The sequence below is a fragment of the Sparus aurata genome, chromosome 10 (genome assembly GCF_900880675.1).
Source record: "Sparus aurata chromosome 10, fSpaAur1.1, whole genome shotgun sequence".
NCBI lineage: Eukaryota > Metazoa > Chordata > Actinopteri > Spariformes > Sparidae > Sparus > Sparus aurata.
The window spans coordinates 5,101,182-5,121,244 of record NC_044196.1 but is presented as its reverse complement, the minus strand read 5'-3'; the positions used below and the strand labels follow the sequence as shown (position 1 = coordinate 5,121,244).

General features: G+C 41.2%; 2 protein-coding genes across 5 annotated transcripts; both read left to right on the top strand.

Moving 5' to 3' along the window:
* LOC115590417 (protein FAM111A-like) lies at window positions 1-2,407 on the top strand (the record flags this gene model as incomplete). The annotated part of the gene is made up of 1 exon (XM_030431774.1): window positions 1-2,407. A coding segment is annotated over one exon (1,359 nt), but the record flags the coding sequence as incomplete, so codon positions are not given.
* A 3,143-nt stretch (window positions 2,408-5,550) lies between these two features.
* On the top strand, window positions 5,551-19,335 carry LOC115589065 (sialoadhesin-like). Of its 4 annotated transcripts, XM_030429748.1 has the most exons (9): window positions 5,551-5,659; window positions 5,857-5,895; window positions 7,099-7,207; window positions 8,318-8,469; window positions 14,625-14,870; window positions 16,049-16,345; window positions 16,916-17,155; window positions 17,959-18,084; window positions 18,862-19,335. In XM_030429748.1, exons 1-8 carry the CDS (start codon window positions 5,635-5,637, stop codon window positions 18,057-18,059), a joined length of 1,209 nt encoding a protein of 402 aa, XP_030285608.1. In that variant the 5' UTR covers window positions 5,551-5,634; the 3' UTR covers window positions 18,060-18,084; window positions 18,862-19,335. The 4 variants fall into 4 exon arrangements, with proteins under 4 accessions (XP_030285608.1, XP_030285609.1, XP_030285611.1 ...); XM_030429749.1 differs by lacking the exon at window positions 5,857-5,895 and having other exon boundaries at window positions 5,558-5,659; XM_030429751.1 differs by lacking the exons at window positions 5,551-5,659; window positions 5,857-5,895; window positions 7,099-7,207 and adding an exon at window positions 12,933-13,184 and having other exon boundaries at window positions 8,361-8,469.
* Window positions 19,336-20,063: the final 728 nt, after the last annotated feature.

The following is a 20,063-nucleotide window of genomic DNA, read 5'->3' as shown; positions in this document are numbered from 1 at the left end:
ACAGTGGAAGAGGCTCTGCAAAGAGACGGTCGCTTCAGTGATGATCTCTCTAACTTCACTTTGTGTTGCCAGAAAATCAAGTTTGAATGCAAATGCAAAGTTGACAAACTACATGGAAAAATATTCAACATATATTTTCCACAGGATAAGACAGTGAATGATAAAAAACAGCAGGAAAACCAAAGACCATCAGAAGATTCACAAAACAAGAGAGAGACAAGGCCAGGGTTAGAAAATCAGAAAGGAATCAGTGTCAGGGCAGCAGTGGAAAAGAGTGGCAACAGTGATGAGACTGATAAGATTTATACATTACTGTGTGACCAGTTTCCAGCTCTAAAAGAACTGATGCAGAGCAGATTCCCTGGTGAATCTTATCAGGAAGCACTGAAGTTAAGGAAGGAAGACTTTGGAAAGATCCAACAGTCATTCAGTGAAGTGCACAGAGTCGGTAGGCTGCTAAAACTGGGTAGATCAGTCTGCAAAGTGATTGTTAATGATGTATGTGAGGGTTCAGGCTTTGTGTTGTTTGACAACTTCATCTTGACTAACGCACATCTATTTGAAGGTTGTGTTGAAGAAGACACACTGAAGAAGGGTGTGGAGGTGTCTGTTCTCTTTAACTATGATGTTCCTGAGCCAGACACAAACTATTGCTACTTTGAGGTAGTTAACTCTTACATCTGCCTCAAAAAGGATAAACTTGACTATGCTGTACTTCAGCTCAACACTGAGGGCCAGGGGGTATCCAACCCAAAAACCGCAATGCAAAAGATAATGACGATACCACCAGGGCTCCTGAAGGACGTTGGTCCAATACCTGAGAATGGTGAAGTCTGTCTTATTGGTCATCCGGGAAGAGAAGTGAAAAGAATGGATCCCACATGTATCATTGAGAAAGAAAAGAGGGGACAGGCTGTCTACGATAATGTACATCCATACATGGACAGTCCTTCCATTCTCCAATCAATCAGTCACCTCATCAGAAAGCAAGGCACTGAAAACATAATGATGGGAGAATTGGCAGAAAAAAGGTTGACCTACAAGACTTTCATGTACCATGGCTCCTCTGGCTCTCCAGTGTTTGATGCTCAGTGCAAAGTTTTTGGTTTGCATACTGGAGGATACGTCTGTCGTCGAAATCCGACAGAAAGTGTGATAGAGTATGCACAACCACTGTGTGCTATATTAAAACACTTTGTGAATGTTCTTAAGACAAAGGGACTTGAAGAGTTGTCAAAGAGATTTGAGGAGGCAGCAGAGGGAAACTCAGAAATACAAAAAGTCCTGAAGTCTGTATCTGAAACACAGGTAGTCGAGGCTGAACCAGCAGACTCTTCTGAATCAATGGACACTGATTAAGTATTCAGAGGCTCCTCAGGCGAGTGTTGAAACACATCTGGCTGTACAGGTTGTTGTTTCTAGTTTATGAAATTGTTATTTTTAATAAGTCATTTTATTTTATTATAGCGGGTGTAAATGCTTTTAAGTGTATTTCATGGGGCAGTGAGCTGGAAGTTTTTTGTTTACTGTAATTATAATCATTCACTGTGGTGGGTGTAGTTTTTTATTTTCATTGAGGAAAAAATCTTGAGCCTGCACAGAACGCAAAATCCAAATCCAAACTGATGGAACGTATACATGCATGGGTAATGTGACTATCAATTGAAAAATCCAGGTGTCTTAATTCGATTCGAGAAATCTGATCCGATTTTATTCAGACTAAGGTGTATTGTTAGGATTTATACATTTTCATTGCCTCTTTATGCCTCATCACCCATCCTATGACCCTATGACACCTGCCTACAAACTAGTGTGTGTCAGATTCATGAATCTGTTTCCCAGTCTGTGCCTAACACTGCCATGCACCAGCAGGGTCTGTAGGGTCTTCATGACTGCACATGACTCCCCTTAACAAACACACTGCTCATGAACCTACACACACATCGTTCATTGCTCAATAAATTATGATGTCTGCCACACTGTAATGCTATGATATTGCACAACACGTATAGATTGTCTTTTTCCATCTATTATCTCACATTATTAAAAGAGTTGCCATAGCCTGTTGACAAATGAGATGGTGAGAAGCATTAGTCCCTTTTTATTACATCTGGAGAACATCTGTTTTGTGACATATTTGACCTTTGTCAAATAAAATGCAGCTTCTGTGATTTGGATGATGTTTTTGATTAATTTTGCAGTACTAATTAAAACTTTTACATCTATTTCCTGACATTGTTTTTCCCCCCATAATGTTACATTGTCCCAACATTTTCTCTTCTTACCCCCACTTTCCACTGGATACATGTCTGCTGCATTAAGGCTCAGATCCGGTTTTGCTCTTCCATCCGCCGTCTGGCTATCCCCACCAGTTGCGGTTTGAGTCCGCCACGGCACAGTACGGTAGACAGCCGGCGTCACATTATCACTTGCAACCGCAGTAATAGGTCTGTGTTATTAAAAACAACAACATGAAGTGTTTCCGACCGAAGGATCAGCAGAAGAGCTTGTGTTGGTCTCTTTTTTTAGATTTGTGTGCTGGTGTCAACACAGAGTGTTTTATTTTGTAAACTAACCGGATGTTGTTTGTTATTTCGGATTTGGATATTTCTCTGTTGTCAAGACTGCTGCTAATATTTTGTATGTTTATTTAACTTCATCAGTGTGTCAGAAAACGTATTCATGCTTAAGTTCCTTATATCCCCGTTTCTCAGCCCATCATGTTTTTCCTTTTTCTTTTTATTCGAGGTAATGACTCAACATCTACTTGTACAGTGGACATGTTTGTCTTTGTGCGTTGTGGTTGTGGGTTGGTTGCATTTTGTTGTATGCAAATAGGTGTGTGTCATAAACAGAGCTGAGTGTAAGTCAGTGTAGAGGATTGAGAATGTTGTGAGATGTCCTCTAGGTGGCAGCAAAGCCTAGGCCAAATGTTGCTTACTCAGCAGTCAGCGTCTGTAGCGCCACCGCTGGTATGTTGTTGACCTTTTGCCATGTTCCTATCATGTTGAGAAGTGCCCCAGTAAAACCAGCCTCAACTGACCTTAAGTGTCCGTCCATTTTTCAGTGGCTAAAATGTTATCGGTGTGGGGGTGAACATGTGGCAAGAGACTGTCGGTTTATCAATGAAAAGTGCCATACCTTTGGTAAAAAAAGGACATTTGAAGAAGATATGCAGATCCTCGCCTCCTACAGGCCAGCAGCAGCTTAAGGGGGGAGGGAAGCATAAGCAGTTTGTCAAAGGGGTAAAAAAAAAGATAAAAAGCAGTCTGCACACCACATAAGTGAATCCCCTGTGAATCTCTCTAGTCAAGAAGAGGTGTTTACACTGCACAATCTGACAGAGCCAAAAATAGCAAAATGAAGCTAAACCTAAATGGTAACATGGTGGAATTTCAGGTGGATACTACTCACAATTAGACAAAGAGGGTCTGGCAGTGATGTTTGGCATTCAGCGCCTCCACAAATATCTGTACGGGAGAAAGTTCGTCATTTGCACTGATCACAAACCCTTGCTATCCCTCTGTAATGAGATGAAGGCGGTGCCTAACATGGCTTCTCCTTGTATTCAGCATGAATGTTGTGTTATGTTAGGAGATGTCCACTAGGTGGCAGCATAGCCTAGGCCAAATGTTGTTTACTCAATAGTCAGAGTCTATAATGCCACAGCTGGTATGTTGTTGACCTTTCGCCATGTTCCTGTTATGTTAAGAAGTGCCACAGCACACCAGCCTCAACTGACCTCCAGTGTCCGTCCATTCTTCAGTTATATCATAAAGATTTTACAGTACCACAACAACAGGACCTCTACATCCTAATCCCTGACAAGAACCAAAATGACCCCTTACAGCTACTCCATGACAACTACAACCTTCTAAAGGACCAACAGTATCTCCTCACCACTAGAACTTTCTAAAGGACCATTTGAACTAGCCGGAAGACTTCTAGAACCTCACCAACGACCACAAGAACGTCCTATAGGACCCCTTAAACATGTACAACTACTAAAACAAACAATTTCTACAACTACCCACATAACATCAAGAACAGTCATCATTAGCACCTTCAAAGGACCTTTAGGACCGGATGGTCGTGTTAGCCATTCTGACCACAGCACCTATCGAAGCGCTGGGTATTGGACTGGCGGGACCCAACTCTTGGCCCGGCAGGTCAAAGGTCAGTGCGCACACATCCACTTTGGTCTTTTTACATTTGATGGTTTGATATTTGACATTTGAGAAGTAGAAAAGTTGGCATTTATATTAATCTGTTGGCAATCAGGAACTGATGACAGACAGGGAACACTGCTGTAAGCCCGTTGGAGATGCTAACATGGATGTTATCCCTTTAGGAGAAACTTTGTGCAGTTAATCAAATACTGTCACTGATTTCTTTAGTGTGTTGAAGAAACTGTTTACTGACAGGATTAATCTAGTGAGATGTGGGCTCATTTTCTGCCCTGCTGGAAAAAAAACAGCATAGACCGCCATCAAAACCAGCAGTGTTGCTGGTGCTGGTTTTGGTGCTGGTCTATGCGGTTTTTTCCCCGCAGGGTGGTCAACATTGGCCACAGCACTGTGAAGTAAACGAGGACCTTTTGCAACTACAAAAGCCAGATATGAATCTGTCTTTGGGTGTTTCATGTTTTTTTGGAACTTGTGCCCCGAGATTTCTTCCTCAGACCACACTGCAGCTATCTACAAGAAACCACACTGTCGGAAGAGGCATTCATTTCTAAAGAATTAATTTCTAAATGCCACAAGCCTTAACATTGCTCTGGTATTAGTCGTGGCAGACGCAGCACTACAGTACTTTAATGTTAGCCTGTTGGAGTGGAGATGCTAACATTGACGTAAATGTGAAGAAGCTAACACTATTGTTAGCCTGTCGAAGAATACAACACTGTTGTTAGCCTGCTAGTGAAGCTAACATCTGTGCAGGCCTGTTGGTACAGAGGAGCTGAAGTCAAACAAAGATGCTAACGCGAGCTGGTCGCTTAATTGATTAATGTTTAAACAGAGCAAAGCTGTAGCTGTTTCCCCAATTTCCAGTCTTCATGCAAAGCTAAGATAACCGGCTTCATGTTTAGCATACAGTCAGGAGAGAGCTATTCAGCTAATCTAAGAAGCATCTTTCCTGAATTGTCAAACTTTCTAAGAAGTTGTAATGACATAAGTATTGAAACTTATAGAAGTGTGTGTTCTCCGTCAGTCTGGAATCCTTAACAGTTGATTTCTTTGTATAATAATGTTGACTGCTGCTCCATCATGCAGCTGTCTGTTCTTTTTCGTATGAGGTGAAAGGACGCGAGGCTGCATCTGATCACACAAACAGGATGTGAGCTTCGTCTCTTGTTCCTGCAGCTCACTGTTCACATGAACACTGAACAGGTGACAGCAAACAGCAAGTGATGCTTAAAGATACTTGGAACGATTAAAAATGACAGATGAAAACATTCATCAAAGACATTTTCGTATTTGGATCCCAGAACTGAGTTTGATTAAAAGTTTTAGCATGTACTTTCATCTGCGGTGTGTGCAGAGCTCACATCCCCTCCTACCGTCCGTGTGGTTTAAAGAAGAGGATGTTGAATAAACCACATCTGCTGCCAGTGAAGCTCAGCCTGTACACGACATGAAGTCAACGCTGCTGCTCGTCTGTAAGTAGATTCATCATTTCAATCCAAAACATTCACTTCACTTTGAGTCAAATCAACACTGCATGTGAATTTGTTTTATTGAAGTTGAAAGAAATCAGGATGCTGAACTGCCTGATTGTGATTTCAGCAGTTATTAAACATTAAACCATTGATAAAGCAACAATATGTAAGTATGTGATCTGTGCCGGTTGTTTCAGTGTTGTTGACAGTCTCCCAGACATGTGCCCAAAGTCGTGGTGAGTTTCAGCTCTCGTGCATTTCTGTCTCTGTGTGATCAAAGTTTAAACATTGTTTCAGGTTGGCATTATGCTGTTAATGTTAATATATTCTGAAAATCTCTGATGAACTTTGATGTGTTTTTGCTGCCCGCCAACCACCGCTCAACGCTTCCTGTCTGTCTGAAGTCGGCTCGCTTGTTGCAAAGACAGTTTGACCTCCTCAGCGTAAAAAACAGCATCAGTTGTTCCTACAAATACCACGAAATGACGCCTGTGTGTGAACTGAGTGCAGCGCTCGCCTGTGGTCGTAGTAACTGAGTAGCGGGTTGGATGGAAACACAGCGAAACCTCAAACGTCAACACCAGAGACCACTAATCATTTCCTGTTTCCATCCAGCAGCCAACACTAACTTCTCTTAAAGTCAGTGTCCACTGCAAACTCAGAGTCTTTAAGATGTTGTGTCGCCTCTTCAGACCAGATCCAAGTAGAAACCTGGTGTAGGCTGGTCTGCAGTCTGTGGGAGGTTTACACAGCCTTCTATTCACAGATGTGACGTTGGACGGTCCTTCGTACTTTCAGATGAGTGATGGAGGCGAGGGGCTGCTGACATTCACAGCTATGATACAAATGATTTATAGTTTTATTAGTTACCTTGTTCAGTGTGCTCGTTCACACCTGGTTCCTGACGCACATGTTGTTCGTACATGTTTCTGCTCTTTGTATTTGTTTGCTGCCTCTGTCGTCGTTACTGACTCTAACTCTGAAGTTTCTGTTGAGCTGTGCTGTCTGAACTACTGCACTTCATCCTGTGATCCAGACATATTGTTCTCTTCACTGCACTTAATTTATCGACCACAAAGGCAACTTTAGATTAAGATTTTACTAAACATATGACCATTAGTTGAAAGGAACTTTGTGCTTTCACTAACTGTGCTTTTCGTCCACTTTGCAACTATACAAGAGAGCATGGAGTTGTTACATTGGATGAATCTATATAGATTGATATCTTTATATTGATGATATCTAAATTAGCTCATGGGATCCAAATCATTGTCAAATTATATCCGATGGGTTCCCAGAATGCATTTTAGCCATCACTTTCCACCTCTTTTGCTCTTTACCTGCCTGTCCTGAAGAAGCTGCGAGCTGTTTTGAAAACTAGTGACTAACACAAATTTACCGAATAACTGAATAAAGTTCTGTTTCTGTCTCTTTTTCAGCCCATGTGACCGTCAGCCCCGACATGTCTCAGTTTACAGAGTACAGGAAGATTACTGTGAGCTGTGAGCACAGCTCCGGTGAATGGACAGTATGGAGATACACAACCGGGTTAGTTTACCACCAACTATCTTCTTTGGATTTGATGCCATCAACAGTAAATCTGATTCTTTTGACAAGGTCTCTCCAAATCATTGTTTTTTTTAAGGTCTTACTGGTTCCATTCTGAATCTTGATAATCTTTGATGATCCGTCATTTAGGTGATGACGTAAATGGTGGTCTTAAGTCCGAGATGCAAAGTTAATATAGGGTTTGTCCAACTTAAGTGAGAGGGTGGATCACTGCGTTACTTCAACATGCAAGTTTTTGACACATAACATTATAATGACATCATGAGTTTTGTGTTTACACCTATTACATCTGACAAACTGGTACAGACCTGAGATTTGTATCTACCACAATGGTATCACAATCAGAAAATGTGCGGGGCGCCAAATTGCATTAAATGTAAATTTCAAGGTTCAGCAGTTTAACTTTGTGGATTAAGTTCTGACAGAATCAGTCAGGATTTTCTGTTAATTTAAGTTCTGTGTTCTTCTACACACCAAAAGCTCTCACACAAAGTCCAGGGTCATAAAACAGCTGCGTCCTGATAAATCCTGAGCTCCATCAGAGCTGCATCAGTTTCCTCCGTCCTGACAAGTTTATAACTACAGCTTTCCGTTTTACTGATGAAGTGGTCAACAATAGTTTCAGCACTGACAATAATCAAACTGAAAACAGACCTTATAATCTGACCCCTGTAGTGAACCTGCCATTGTAGATGCATCAGTTTGGGCCTTTGACCTCAGGCCAGCTTTTTGTTGGTGTATGGTGCATAAGTGTGCAGGTTACCTTTTTTTTAAAAAATTCCTGTTGGCCTCACGTTTGTCATGTGCATGTTATTAGCCTCTCCTACATTTGAAAATGAATAATTCATCCTCACTTATAAATTTAACTTAATTTAGAGAATATGTCGACACATTTTCCTCAGACACTGGGCTGGGAATTTAAGATAACGCCCCTGAACATACAAAAAAGAACCAGAGGGTTTGATTCAGGTTTTTCAATCTGGTCAGTGCAGTTTCTAAAGTGAGAGTTTCACTAGAATCCACTCTACTAAAACAGACCATCATTCTTTTAACATAGTTTGATATCTATCCTGTATCTGTGTTTTCCAGTTCAGAACAAGTTTTGTCCCAGTGTGGCGATGACTGGGGCCAACAGAAACCCTCCGCCTGCCTCATATTGGTCACCAAACGGTCCGACAGCGGCGTGTACTGGTGCGAATCCAAATACAAAGACAGCAGCAACACCATCAACATCACTGTTGGTAAGATTCATAACATGAACGTGAACGACTTCACGTTCTTCTTCCCGTTAGTGGACGTGTCTTAACCCGCAGATTTGACACTCATACGACACATGTGTCTCATATCTGTTGCCCGGAGTCAACATGGGAAGAGTCACAAACAGATCAGCTGGAGTCAGCAGCAACACTTCTGATTCACATGATTTGTTTTTTTTTATTTGTTAAACACTTTTCATTGTTTTTAAGCAGAGATAATACAGAACACAGAAACAAGACCCCCCACCCAACCCATTAGAGAACACATACTATACAGAGTTATAAGTACAAAAGAAAAAAAATATATAGCTCTAGTTTTTTTCCAGTCCAAAGTATGTAATCTTACATTAAGGGTAACTAATCATCGCCAGCCTATCCGTGTTCCCCAATTTGAGGGTTGCAAGGGGAGGTCTTATTCCATTCAGAAAACTTTCTACCCCTCAATAGCAGATTTTTCAGATCTGCAGGTATGTAATCTAGGAAGGGCGTCCACATTTTTAAAAACAACTCATCCTTACCCTTTACAACAGCTTGTAACCCTTCATGAGGGAAGATATTAAAAACCTCCCTGTATGAAAGGGTGACACTAGGTGGAAGAGTTTTGATCCAGTTTTTCAGTAAACATTATCGAGCAACTAGAAGGAGTTTTTCAAAGACCTTATAATGTGATGTGGTGAGATGCAAGTCCCTAGAGGGAAGGCCTAGGAGGAAGACCCCACAGTCTTTCTTAATTTGTATTTTAAATATCCCATTGACTACTTTTGAAATAAGTGTCCAAAATCTGGAGATCAGTTTATATTCCCAAAAGCAGTGGAAGTGCGTCCTCCTTTCTTAGTTGCACTTGTTACATAGAGGAGAAATGGAGTGGTCAATTTTGTTTAAAATAACAGGAGTAATATGCAGCCTGTGAAGTATCTTGTACTGAGTTTCTCTCAGCCAGTTACAAGTAGATGAGGACCTGATCAGGTGTATAGTTGCCTGCCAATCATCCTCAATATATTCATTGTTTAAGTCTTTTTCCCATCTATGAAGGAAGTCTGTTAAATTGTATGAGACCGAAGAACCAAGAAGTGAGTAAAATGATGCTATAAAAGGTTTTCTGCTTTTGCATTCTAGAGGAAATTTCTCAACATCACTGTAAGAGATGTTAGCAGAGAAAGAGGTGGTCTGTGAAGACACAAACTACCCAGTCTGTAAATAACCCCCAAAAATGGTGCTTGGGAATATTGAATGTCTCCTGTAACTGCTGGAACGACAGTAAGATATTATCTCTCAATAGATTACAGCCATGAATTACATGAATTCCCTTGTCCCTCCAAGAGAGGAACATAGGTGAGCTGTCACCTGCAGGAAAATCAGGATTTAGAGTTATGGGAGACAGTAAAGACTTCTCATTATTCCTTCCCATGTATTTAGATATATCATGCCATATCCTGATACTGTTGTAAATGATAAGATTGCTTTTCACCTCTGGATTTATATTCTTTGCTTCACATGTGATTAAGCACCATGAAGAATAAGGGTGGTAAGACCAGGAATCAATACAGGTCTGTCTCTTAACATAGGAATTAAACCAAAGCCAGAAGGTTGCATGCATGACAGGCCCAGTTATAGAACAACATATTAGGCATAGAAAGACTACCCATGTCTGTGGGTGACTGTAATATCTTAAGCCTCTGCCTAGGTTTTCTGCCTTGCCAAATACATTTGGAAAACACCTTCTCTAAGTCTAGGTTGATTTTCTTTGATAGATATAAGGGGAGCATTTGACTAATTTGACCAAAACAGGGAAAGGGGTAGGTTCTGCCATCGCTCCAGGTCTTTCTTGACTGAAGTACAGATTGGGGCAAAATGTAATTTTTGCAGATCCCTCAAGTCTGAGGACACCTTTATCCCCAACTGAGTAAAGCCAGATCTCGACCATATGAAAGGAACGTTCTCCCAAACCTCTGTAGTATCCAGGGCTCCCAGTAGCTTCAGATTTACTAAAATGTATTTTGTAGCCAGATATGTTACTAAACTTATTGAAAATATCCATAATTGCAGAAATTGATAGCTGAGGAGAGCACAAAAACCCAAGGATATCATCATTTACATGTCTGTAAGAGGACCGACTATTCCCTGGCTGAATGTTTTGTAAAATTCAGGGCCAAAACTGTCCGGTCCTGGAGCCTTACCTCCTTTTAGAGTGCGTATGGCTTGTAAGACTTCTTTCTAACTGACTGGCTTGCATAGATATGCTTTCTGTGCATCTTAAAGAGATGGTAATTTTATCTTATTAAGAAATGTTGCCCTAGTCTCAGAAGATGAAGTGCATTCGGAGCTATAGAGGTCTTTGTAAAACAGTTTCATTTCTTCGTTTATATCAGATGATTTGAGGCACCTAACTCCATTTCTGTCTATGAGAGAAGGAATTAGATTGGGCTCAGTTTTACCACAGGCAAGGCGAGCCAGCAGCCAGCCTGGCTTATTGCCTGATTATGATCTATGTTTAGCAAAAAAAAAATCCATGTTTCCACTTTTCTGGTTAAGAGCTGATTTCAGGCAGAGTTAGCTGCATCCAGCTGTTTCGCCAGAGAGCTGCCGTAAGGTTTCTTAAACTGAGCTTCCAGGTTAACTATTGTCTTCTCTAAATCCAATTGTCTTTTAAGGGCATCTTTCCTCTGTGCTGCTGTATAAGATACAATTGCCCCACGTATGTATGCTTTGCCAGCTTCCACAGTGTGGAAGGACTAATATCTGGGGAGAGAAACTTGGTATCAATTGAACAGTTCAGTATTCTGGCCAGAACTATCCTTGAAGACAAGAAATAGTCTATTCTGGAAAAGACCTGGTGGGGAATTGAAAGGAATGTGTAGTCCTTATCTAGGGGGTGTAGCACCCTCTGGTTAGGTGTACAATCAAGGTCACCTCCTAGAAGTAAGTATGGAGAAGAAAAAGATGCCAAATCTGAACTAAGCTGTGGGATAAAAGAGCCGTCATATATTGTTGGGGCATATATACATCCAAAAACTACATATTCTCCGTAAAGATAACCTGATAGAAGCATATAATGTCTCTCCTTATCTGATATTGTCTTATCTAGAGTAAAAGGCAGGGAGTGTAGAAGAATTGCAACCCCTCTACTTTTTGAAATATAAGAAGAGTAGAATACCTGGCCCACCCAGTTTCTCCCCAGTTTTATATGTTCAAGGTCTGAAAGGTGGGTTTCTTGGAGAAAAGCCACTTGGCATCTCTCTTTTCTAAGAAGGACAAGATTTTCTGGCATTTGATGATGTGATTAAACCATAGTCTCTAAATAATCACTGAGAAACAACATGGTCATATTACCTGAGCATATGTGTCCATAACAGAAAAATTAGAAAAGTAAATAAATAAAAAAGGGCAAAAAACAAAAGCTGTAGCGGGTGTCGATCAGAGCCAAAATATCAACATACTGTGTATATCGAGGATATCTAAATAAAAATAAGATTAGGGGAAAATCGAAACAATTTAAGCATTAACAAGTAACAACAGAAACCACTTAGATCTTGTAACTCTGAAAGTAAACTCCGAGAGATGAGGTCCATACAGTAAACGGTCCTTACAAGTGGTCCGGTACCCGTCTCCTGGGGTTGCTGTCCCCGTGTCACCCACAGGCTGCAGTTATCTATTCCTCATCTTCCATACGGCAAAAGTTCCGTTTCTGTGTCTGCTGTGTAAACCACGTAAATAATACTTTACATAATCCTCATTCCCACTCGGAATTAGCCGTTCTTGCTCAGAAAATCCTCCACTTCCCGTGGGCTTTTGAAGGAGCATTGCTCCCTGTTGAAAATGAAACAGAAGCTGGCTGGATAGTGCATCCGGAGGCGTTCACAGACCCTGTTGAACTGACGCAGGGCTTCCCTCGCCTGGGCTGATAGGTCCTGGTGTATGTAAATCTTGTCGCCCTGATGGGTGATCTTGCCTTTCTCTCCCCCGACAGCAGCGACGATCTGTTGTTTGTCGCTGAAATTGTGCAACTTGATAAGAACAGGTTGATTATAATTTTTCTTCAGCGGGCCTAAGGCTCTGTGTGCCCGGTCGATTTTAATCGAGCCTCGCTTGGTACTCCTGTTCTCGCTGTCCTCGGCTGGGTCGGTTAAGATCTTCACTCCTTGTAGTTTTTTCTTTTTTTTTCGGAGCGACAATTCATGTTCTGAAGTATTCTCTCTCTGAGCACTTTTATTTTGAAAGCACGCACAAGAACAAAACTTATTCCTTTTTTCGTTTTTATATTTTGCTAAGTATCGTTGCCGACTCAGAAGAAGCTACTTTTATTCTTGTATTTAGTGACGAAGGAAGATTCGCCCGGCCAGCGTTTCATCCTCCAGTTATTTTAAGACAAGAAGTCAAATCAGCTCATTGACGCTGAACAATTACAGCTCCAATAACAAAATTCTGATTAGACACTGATCATTATCCAGAAGCTGGTGCAGTATTTAACTGCTCAAGAAACCATGAAGACTTCTCCAGCTGAACAGAGACATTATCATCCAGCCAAGACTAGTCGCCCAAGCGCACTCAAGCAGAAACCCCGCTGGGCCGTGTGGATCAAACCTCGCCATCAGAGATGAGAGCAATATCATCCTCCAGCTGTTGGATTGACTGCTCACCCGCAGTCAAGCCGAGGAAGGATCAGAGGAACCCAAGTCCATGGACCCCTTCTCTACAAACAAGTGGGCTAATATTTCACTCAGGAACACTCTCGTCATTTGCTCAAATCATTTATTGCGACAATTCATTTATTGCAACTAGATAAATTGAGCCGTTTTAGGCTCAGATTAAGCAGGTGGAGGCTGGGGTGGTGGAGGCAAGCTTGCCGGCAGCGGCGGTGTGCGTACAGCAGTGTTGAAGGAGAGATCAGCGAATGACGGCTTGAGTTTAAATGGACCACCTAATTTCGAAGAGTGACTGTGGTTGGTCGGAGACTGGAGCTGATCTGATCAGCTGGCTGTCAGCTGACTACAGCTGGGGCTTATGACTTCTGTGTCCTGCATGAATTTGCGCTGAGCTTCATTTCTGTGCACAGCTGGAGTCATAAAGATCAGAGTTGGTGTTTATAAAGCTTCGACTTCCATTTTATAAGCTCAAAGAGAATTTCGATTATTCATTATTGTAGAATTTACTTTCGTAATATTTTACGCCTGCAAATTCACCATAGTCACAAACCTAATCTCCATAATTTAACCTTTAACGTCTCCATATTTTCTGTTATTTGTTGTCATCTGTTTGAATTATTACTTCATATTACTTACTCTGCCTTATTTAGTAAATAATATACAAATATAACCGTATGTCCTTGTGGGAAATCGATGTATCTGTGCAAAGAAGTCACTGCCTCAGAATATGAGATAAATTGATTTGAAATTAATTTGGACTGTTCAAGCCAAACTTGTACAGTTAGATGTTTGGAATAATTTCCTTCCTGAGTATTCCAATAATTAAACAAAGGAGATGGTGCCCCATCTACGAGTGTGTTATTAATCACCAGTGATTAATTACCTATTTATATCAAAATAGTGTATCCTACACACGACATCAGCGATGTGGTTCTCAGTCTCAGTTAATCACTTAGTGTTGTCCTTGATGTGGCTACTGAGCTTGTCCAGAATAGAGTGTAATTCTGTAAGCTTCTGCTCCATGAGAGCGCCAATCTTTTCAGTAACAGTTTTAGAAACTAGAAACGTTTTCCTCAAACGACATGCTGACGCCTTCATCCATGCTAGCCTCTGTGTTAGCCGCGGGCGGCTTTTTTGCTTGGGGACAATTTCTACGCGGTGCCTCTCGTGGATTAGTATTCCCTTTAGTGCTGGACATGTTTACTCGCAAATGTAGCCAAATAATTGAGGTTTAGTCAGTCAAAAATGAAATTTATCGGCTGAGATAGTGGGAGGTCGGTGAAAGTGATCCTCTCAGTCCAAATGCATCACGTGATCCCCCACATGAATCATTTAAATGGGACACAAGGAAGTGAATCAGGGTTTGTAAGATGATTCAGCCAGCAGCTCATCCTTCAACAAAGCATTTGTCTCAGTTTTTAAAACGTATTAGCAGCTGTTGATCAGACTGACAGCTGTGTAAATAGATGAAATGCTGTGGTTTGTCTCTGTGTTGAGGTGGAGCGGTGATCCTGCAGAGTCCTTTCCTCCCTGTGACGGAGGGAGAAAATGTGACTCTGACCTGTACAACAAGAGCCCCTTCCTCCAACCTCTCAGCTGATTTCTATAAAAATGGATCCCTCATTAGGACTGAGCCTACAGGTCACATGACCATCCACCATGTTTCCAGACCTGATGAAGGACTCTACAAGTGTAACATCAGGGGTCATGGAGAGTCTCCACCAAGCTGGCTGGTCATGAAAGGTAAAGATCAGGATCTCTCTGATATCTATGTACTGCAGAACATGTGACCAAGACTATAAAACACAACGTCACTTCAGTGAATGATTTACAATATATTTACATACTGAGGAAAAAGCAGTGTTGACAGAGAAGTTTGTGATTTCAACCTTTTCTTTGAGCAGCATCTAGTGGAGGTTAGAGGAACTGCCTGTGGAGTCCCTAAGTGAAAGTCTTTGAGGCTGTTCACATTTGGTATCAATGTTCATCGCAAGTGTTCAGCTCTCAGTCCGTCATTGTACAGCTGACATTAGCATGCGTCCTGGAGACACAATGTTTTCACACAAAGACAGAAAGAAGTTTATGTAGAACATTTGCTGAATTAACAAGAAGGTCCACATAATGCAGAATGAGTCAGAGACAGAGTTTCACAGAGTTTATAAAGTGTCTCCAACTCAACAACTCACTAAACTGACACATTTGTTAAGGGAGTCTGGGGACTTTCTCCACGGGGACAAAGAAGTAGCCTTTATTGTTCCTGTTTAGTGTCTTTGTGACTTGTGACATGTTTCTTCTTTCATAAATGGAGTGTAAATGGTGAAATCAGTGTAAACAGTGTGTTCAAACAGCTGATCAATGTTGGCAGGTAAGACTTTAGCACTTTAGACACAGAAGCAGACAGGCTGGTACAGACATGCTGCCATAAACTGACACTTTTTACAAGGAGACAAACAACTTCAGCTGAAAGATTTAATGCTGAATTTACATTTATAAGGACGCAATGAGTTACAATCTGTCAGAGACACAGTTTCACTATGTTACAAAGTTTGTTTTAATTCAACAACTCTTAAAATAACTGACTGCTCTCACATACTTTTGCTGCTAACATTGGCAGGTTAACAGAAACCAAACATGCCATTCACATTTTCAGACAATGTGTAATAAATTCTGCCTGCTGTTTTGGTTTCTGCTTCTTCCGCTTCTTTTCCTTGTTCTTGTTCTTCTTTTTCTTCTTCTTTCTCAAAGGATGTCAGTTGAGTCAGTGGTCCTTTGGTCTTGTGGTCACACTCAGCTCAGACCACCTCTGAATGTGGTCCGAGTGATCCGATCACACCTGTTCTACAAGCTGTACAGGTGTGATCGGATCTCTCAGGACAGATGTTGTGATACCATGTCTGACCAGAATATTTCTGCGTCCGCAGATGATCCTCCCCCAGCCTCACTCTCAGTGTCACCAGACTCATCTCAGCTGCATGGGTATGAGAACATAATTCTGACCTGTGGTGACAACAGCCACTTTCAAAGCTGGAGGGTCATGAGGGCCGTAATCACCACCACATTGCGTGGCAAGCTGAGCCTTCAAACCTGTGGAACGGATTGGGGAAGTCCCACCAACGATGGCTGCACCCTTCAAACAGTCAAGAAGGCTGACAGTGGAGTTTACTGGTGTGAGTCTCCTGCGAGGCAGCGGAGCAACTCTGTCCACTTGACGGTGGTCGGTAAGAGCAATGACGAGAACAGCTTCCACAAGACAAAACTTATCTTTTATTGATCCATGAAAACATTCAGCCAAAGTGTTGGCAGACTGAAGCAGATGAAGGTTGTAGGTGATAAATATTTGTCTTCTCTGTGGCTAGTTTTTTCACAATTCCCAAACTCTCAAGAGGAAACCACAAAAACTAACCCCAAGCTAGCAACCTACACACTAAAAAATTAGCAAGTTACCTTCACGCTAACCTGGTTGCTAACGGTACAAACACAAACACGCTATCAGTTATTACCTTTTCTTTTTCAGCAGTCAGCTATTGTTTAAGAACACTTCACCCAGAAATCTTAAATCCAGTCATCATCTCCTCCCTCCATGTTGATGGAGCACTTAACTAATAAACCAAGAATGGAAAAAAGATTCTAAAAGATCGAATCTAAAAGATTGCAGACCTTAATACAATACAATACAATACAATAATACTTCTACAAGTAAATGAACTTCCTACATAGAACCAGAAAATAACTAAATGTAATCTTGTCTTCTTGTTTTTTTTTAAGTTGTATTTTGTCTCTGTGTTCAGATGAAGGACTGATCCTGAGGATTCCTGTCCTCCCTGTGAGGACAGGAGAAAACGTGACTCTGACTTGCAGAAACAAGACCTCCAACCTCTCAGCTGATTTCTATAAAGATGGCTCCTTCATCAGGACTGAGCCTACAGGTCACATGACCATCCACCATGTTTCCAGGTCTGATGAAGGACTCTACAAGTGTAACATCAGCAGTCATGGAGAGTCTCCATCCAGCTGGCTGTTTGTTTTAGGTGGGTATGAGAAGGAAAGGTTGTTCTACCTGAACCGACCCGACCTGAGACGACCAGACTCCAGTGAGGTTGACCAAATCTGACCTGACCAAATTCCATTCAAAGCAACCCAGTCACACCCGACCACACTGGACTGAAACAACAAGACTGCATGAATCAGCCTAACATGACAAAAGTCCACTTGAGTGACTGGACCTGACTGACCGGACTCCACTTGAATCCGCTTGACCTGACTCACGTTGACCTGACCTGACTCTTCTAGACTCCACTTGAATTGACCAAGTGTCCGACCTGATCTGACTTGCACAAAATCCTCTCGATTGATCCAACCCAATAGACCACACTAGAATCAACCCAATCAGACTTGACCAGACTCCATTCGAAATGACCAAACTGTGCTTGATTTGATCCGACTTGACTCAACCAGACCTGACTCGCCCAAAGTCCGCTGTATTGACCGGACCTAACTCTACCAGGGTCCACTTGAATCCATCCGACCGGACCCAACTAGACTCCACCCAAATCAAGCCAATCTGATTCAACTGCACTAGAATCAACACATTTTGACTCGCCCAGACTCTAACTGAAATGGACCCTACCAGCCTCGACCAGACTCCAGTTGAATAGACCCAGATGAAATGATAACGTTGCTGTAATTCTGCTTGTTAAGTGTTGTCCAATGTTGTGATTGTTTGACACATCTCAAAGCCGGCATAGAGACTCCTTCTTCTTTAACGTTTGCTGAACTGTGTCTCATAATGCCTTTGAAGATGTTACCTGACCAGGTGTGTTTTTTTTTCTAGATCCTCAGGATGCAGCCTCGTCCACAGGGCCACCTGTGCTGAAAGGGATCTACTACTTTCTGATGATCGCTCCGTACTGCATCTCCACTTTCTTCATGTAATCGTTACTTCGTCAGATGCTCACAGGTAACACTGACCTACTCGTACCGAGGACGTTACATTGAACCTGGACACTGTGTTGGGGCGGAGCCATGTTCATTTCTGTGAATACCCAAACACCCGGTCCAGAGAAATGACAGAATTTGGGCCATTCGGTCCAATAAAATGTGGAAAGTCTAGAAGCACGATTAAATTATTCTTTCTCTGTTCAACCAAACCCTCCAACACAGTGACAAGGTTTAAAAAAACATCTTTGGTTCTCAGACTAAATGCTAGAAACATTATGCTAGCAGGCTTTCAATAACGATGCTAACATGCTGATGTTTTCCGTCTATAATGTTTATTATGTTCCCCATGTTATTTTAGCATGGTACCATGCTAACATTAGCTTGTTATCACCAAAAATACAGCTGACAGTGACGGGACTGATCGCAGACTGAAATCATGAGTTGCACATACACTGCTGCCTCAATTATGGACAGATTTCCATGTGCTTGTTCTACGTTATTATTTGCATGACGCAGCAGCTAACAAGCTAATTAGCAATTCATGAGTTCATCTATTATTTAAGGGGAAAGTATATCACTTAAAATGTCTTAAAACATTTAGATATGTGGTGTTGAGTTGTGTTATTATGTTAAAGTTCCAACCAGAGAAATCAACAAGTTTTTTCAAGCTAACGCTCGTTTCATTTGGTTGCTTGTTGCTACAACTTCCAGGAGAGAGTCAGAGATTGAGAGGAACCAAGTCTGAGACTAAAAACCATTATTCTGATGATTGACTCAATAACAACTCACTCTGCAGGAAGGAAGCCGGCGCTTTTAAGCGAGGATGGCGAGGAGGCGGACCAGCCATATGATGACATCACCACGAGCATCATTTCTGAGCTGAACTTATTCTCTTACATGTTCATCAAAGTTTATGTTTTGTAATAATATGACTGTGTTGGGCTTCATGTGTTTCTCTCTGAGTCTGAACGTTGAGCTGATTTGTAATAGTTTGATGTTTTAATGTGTGTCTTTAATTTCTTGATGGTTCAGTAGCTGTGAATGTTAAATAAATACTGTGAATGTAACAGTGTGACTCATGTAACACTTTATAACAGGGACAAGTGTTTATTAATAGTTAATAAGACCTTGTAAATCCATATAAGATGCTTATTAACATTAATAGAATGATATAAATGTTGACAAAAGCATTAATGATTCAATATTTGTTAGACTACCAGACTTAGAAGAAACTTGACTATAGACTTTTTAATAAAACCTTGAGTTACTTCATGTGTTTATAATATTGAGTCTAACTATCATGTTAGTTTTAAACCTTTGCTTTTATGTTTGTTTCTTTATTAATATTCATAATATTATTTGCATGTATAATGGTTCATTTTGATACATTCTTTGTTGTGCACTTAAAGGTTACATGCTAAGAAGCTACAATAAGAAACTCATGAGGCTTAGTTAAACTGAAGATTAACTGTTAGCAAGTTTCTCATTAGTGCTTACGAGTGTCTGATAATAACATGAAACACGTGTATTCTTCATACTTACATCATCCTTCAAACCTTCAAAACTACACAGATAGTTGTGGAGGTTCTAGTGGAGTACCATGTTCTGACCAGCAGATGGCAAAGCCTGGTCCATTTTTACATTTTTCATCTAAGATGTGGCATCATAAATTCAAAATGGTGAAGGCTGAAGGGGACGCCACGCACTGCAGGGTGTCCTACGTCTCTATGACTTATTATTTAATGCCTTAGTTTTATTTGAAATCTTTACACAACTTCCCTTTTTCAAAATGTTCTGCCAAATAAAAATATTTGTAACTTCTTATTTAGTGGAAAATGTTGCTTTTATCAGTTAAAGGTCCCATATTATACTGTTTTTCATCAGTTTCACACAGCTGTCAGAGGTCCAACAACGCTGTATTGGAAATGTATTGCCCCAAACCCATCGTGGTCGTAAATTTCAGCTGTCTAAAAGTCTCTCACATGAGCTCTACTGAAA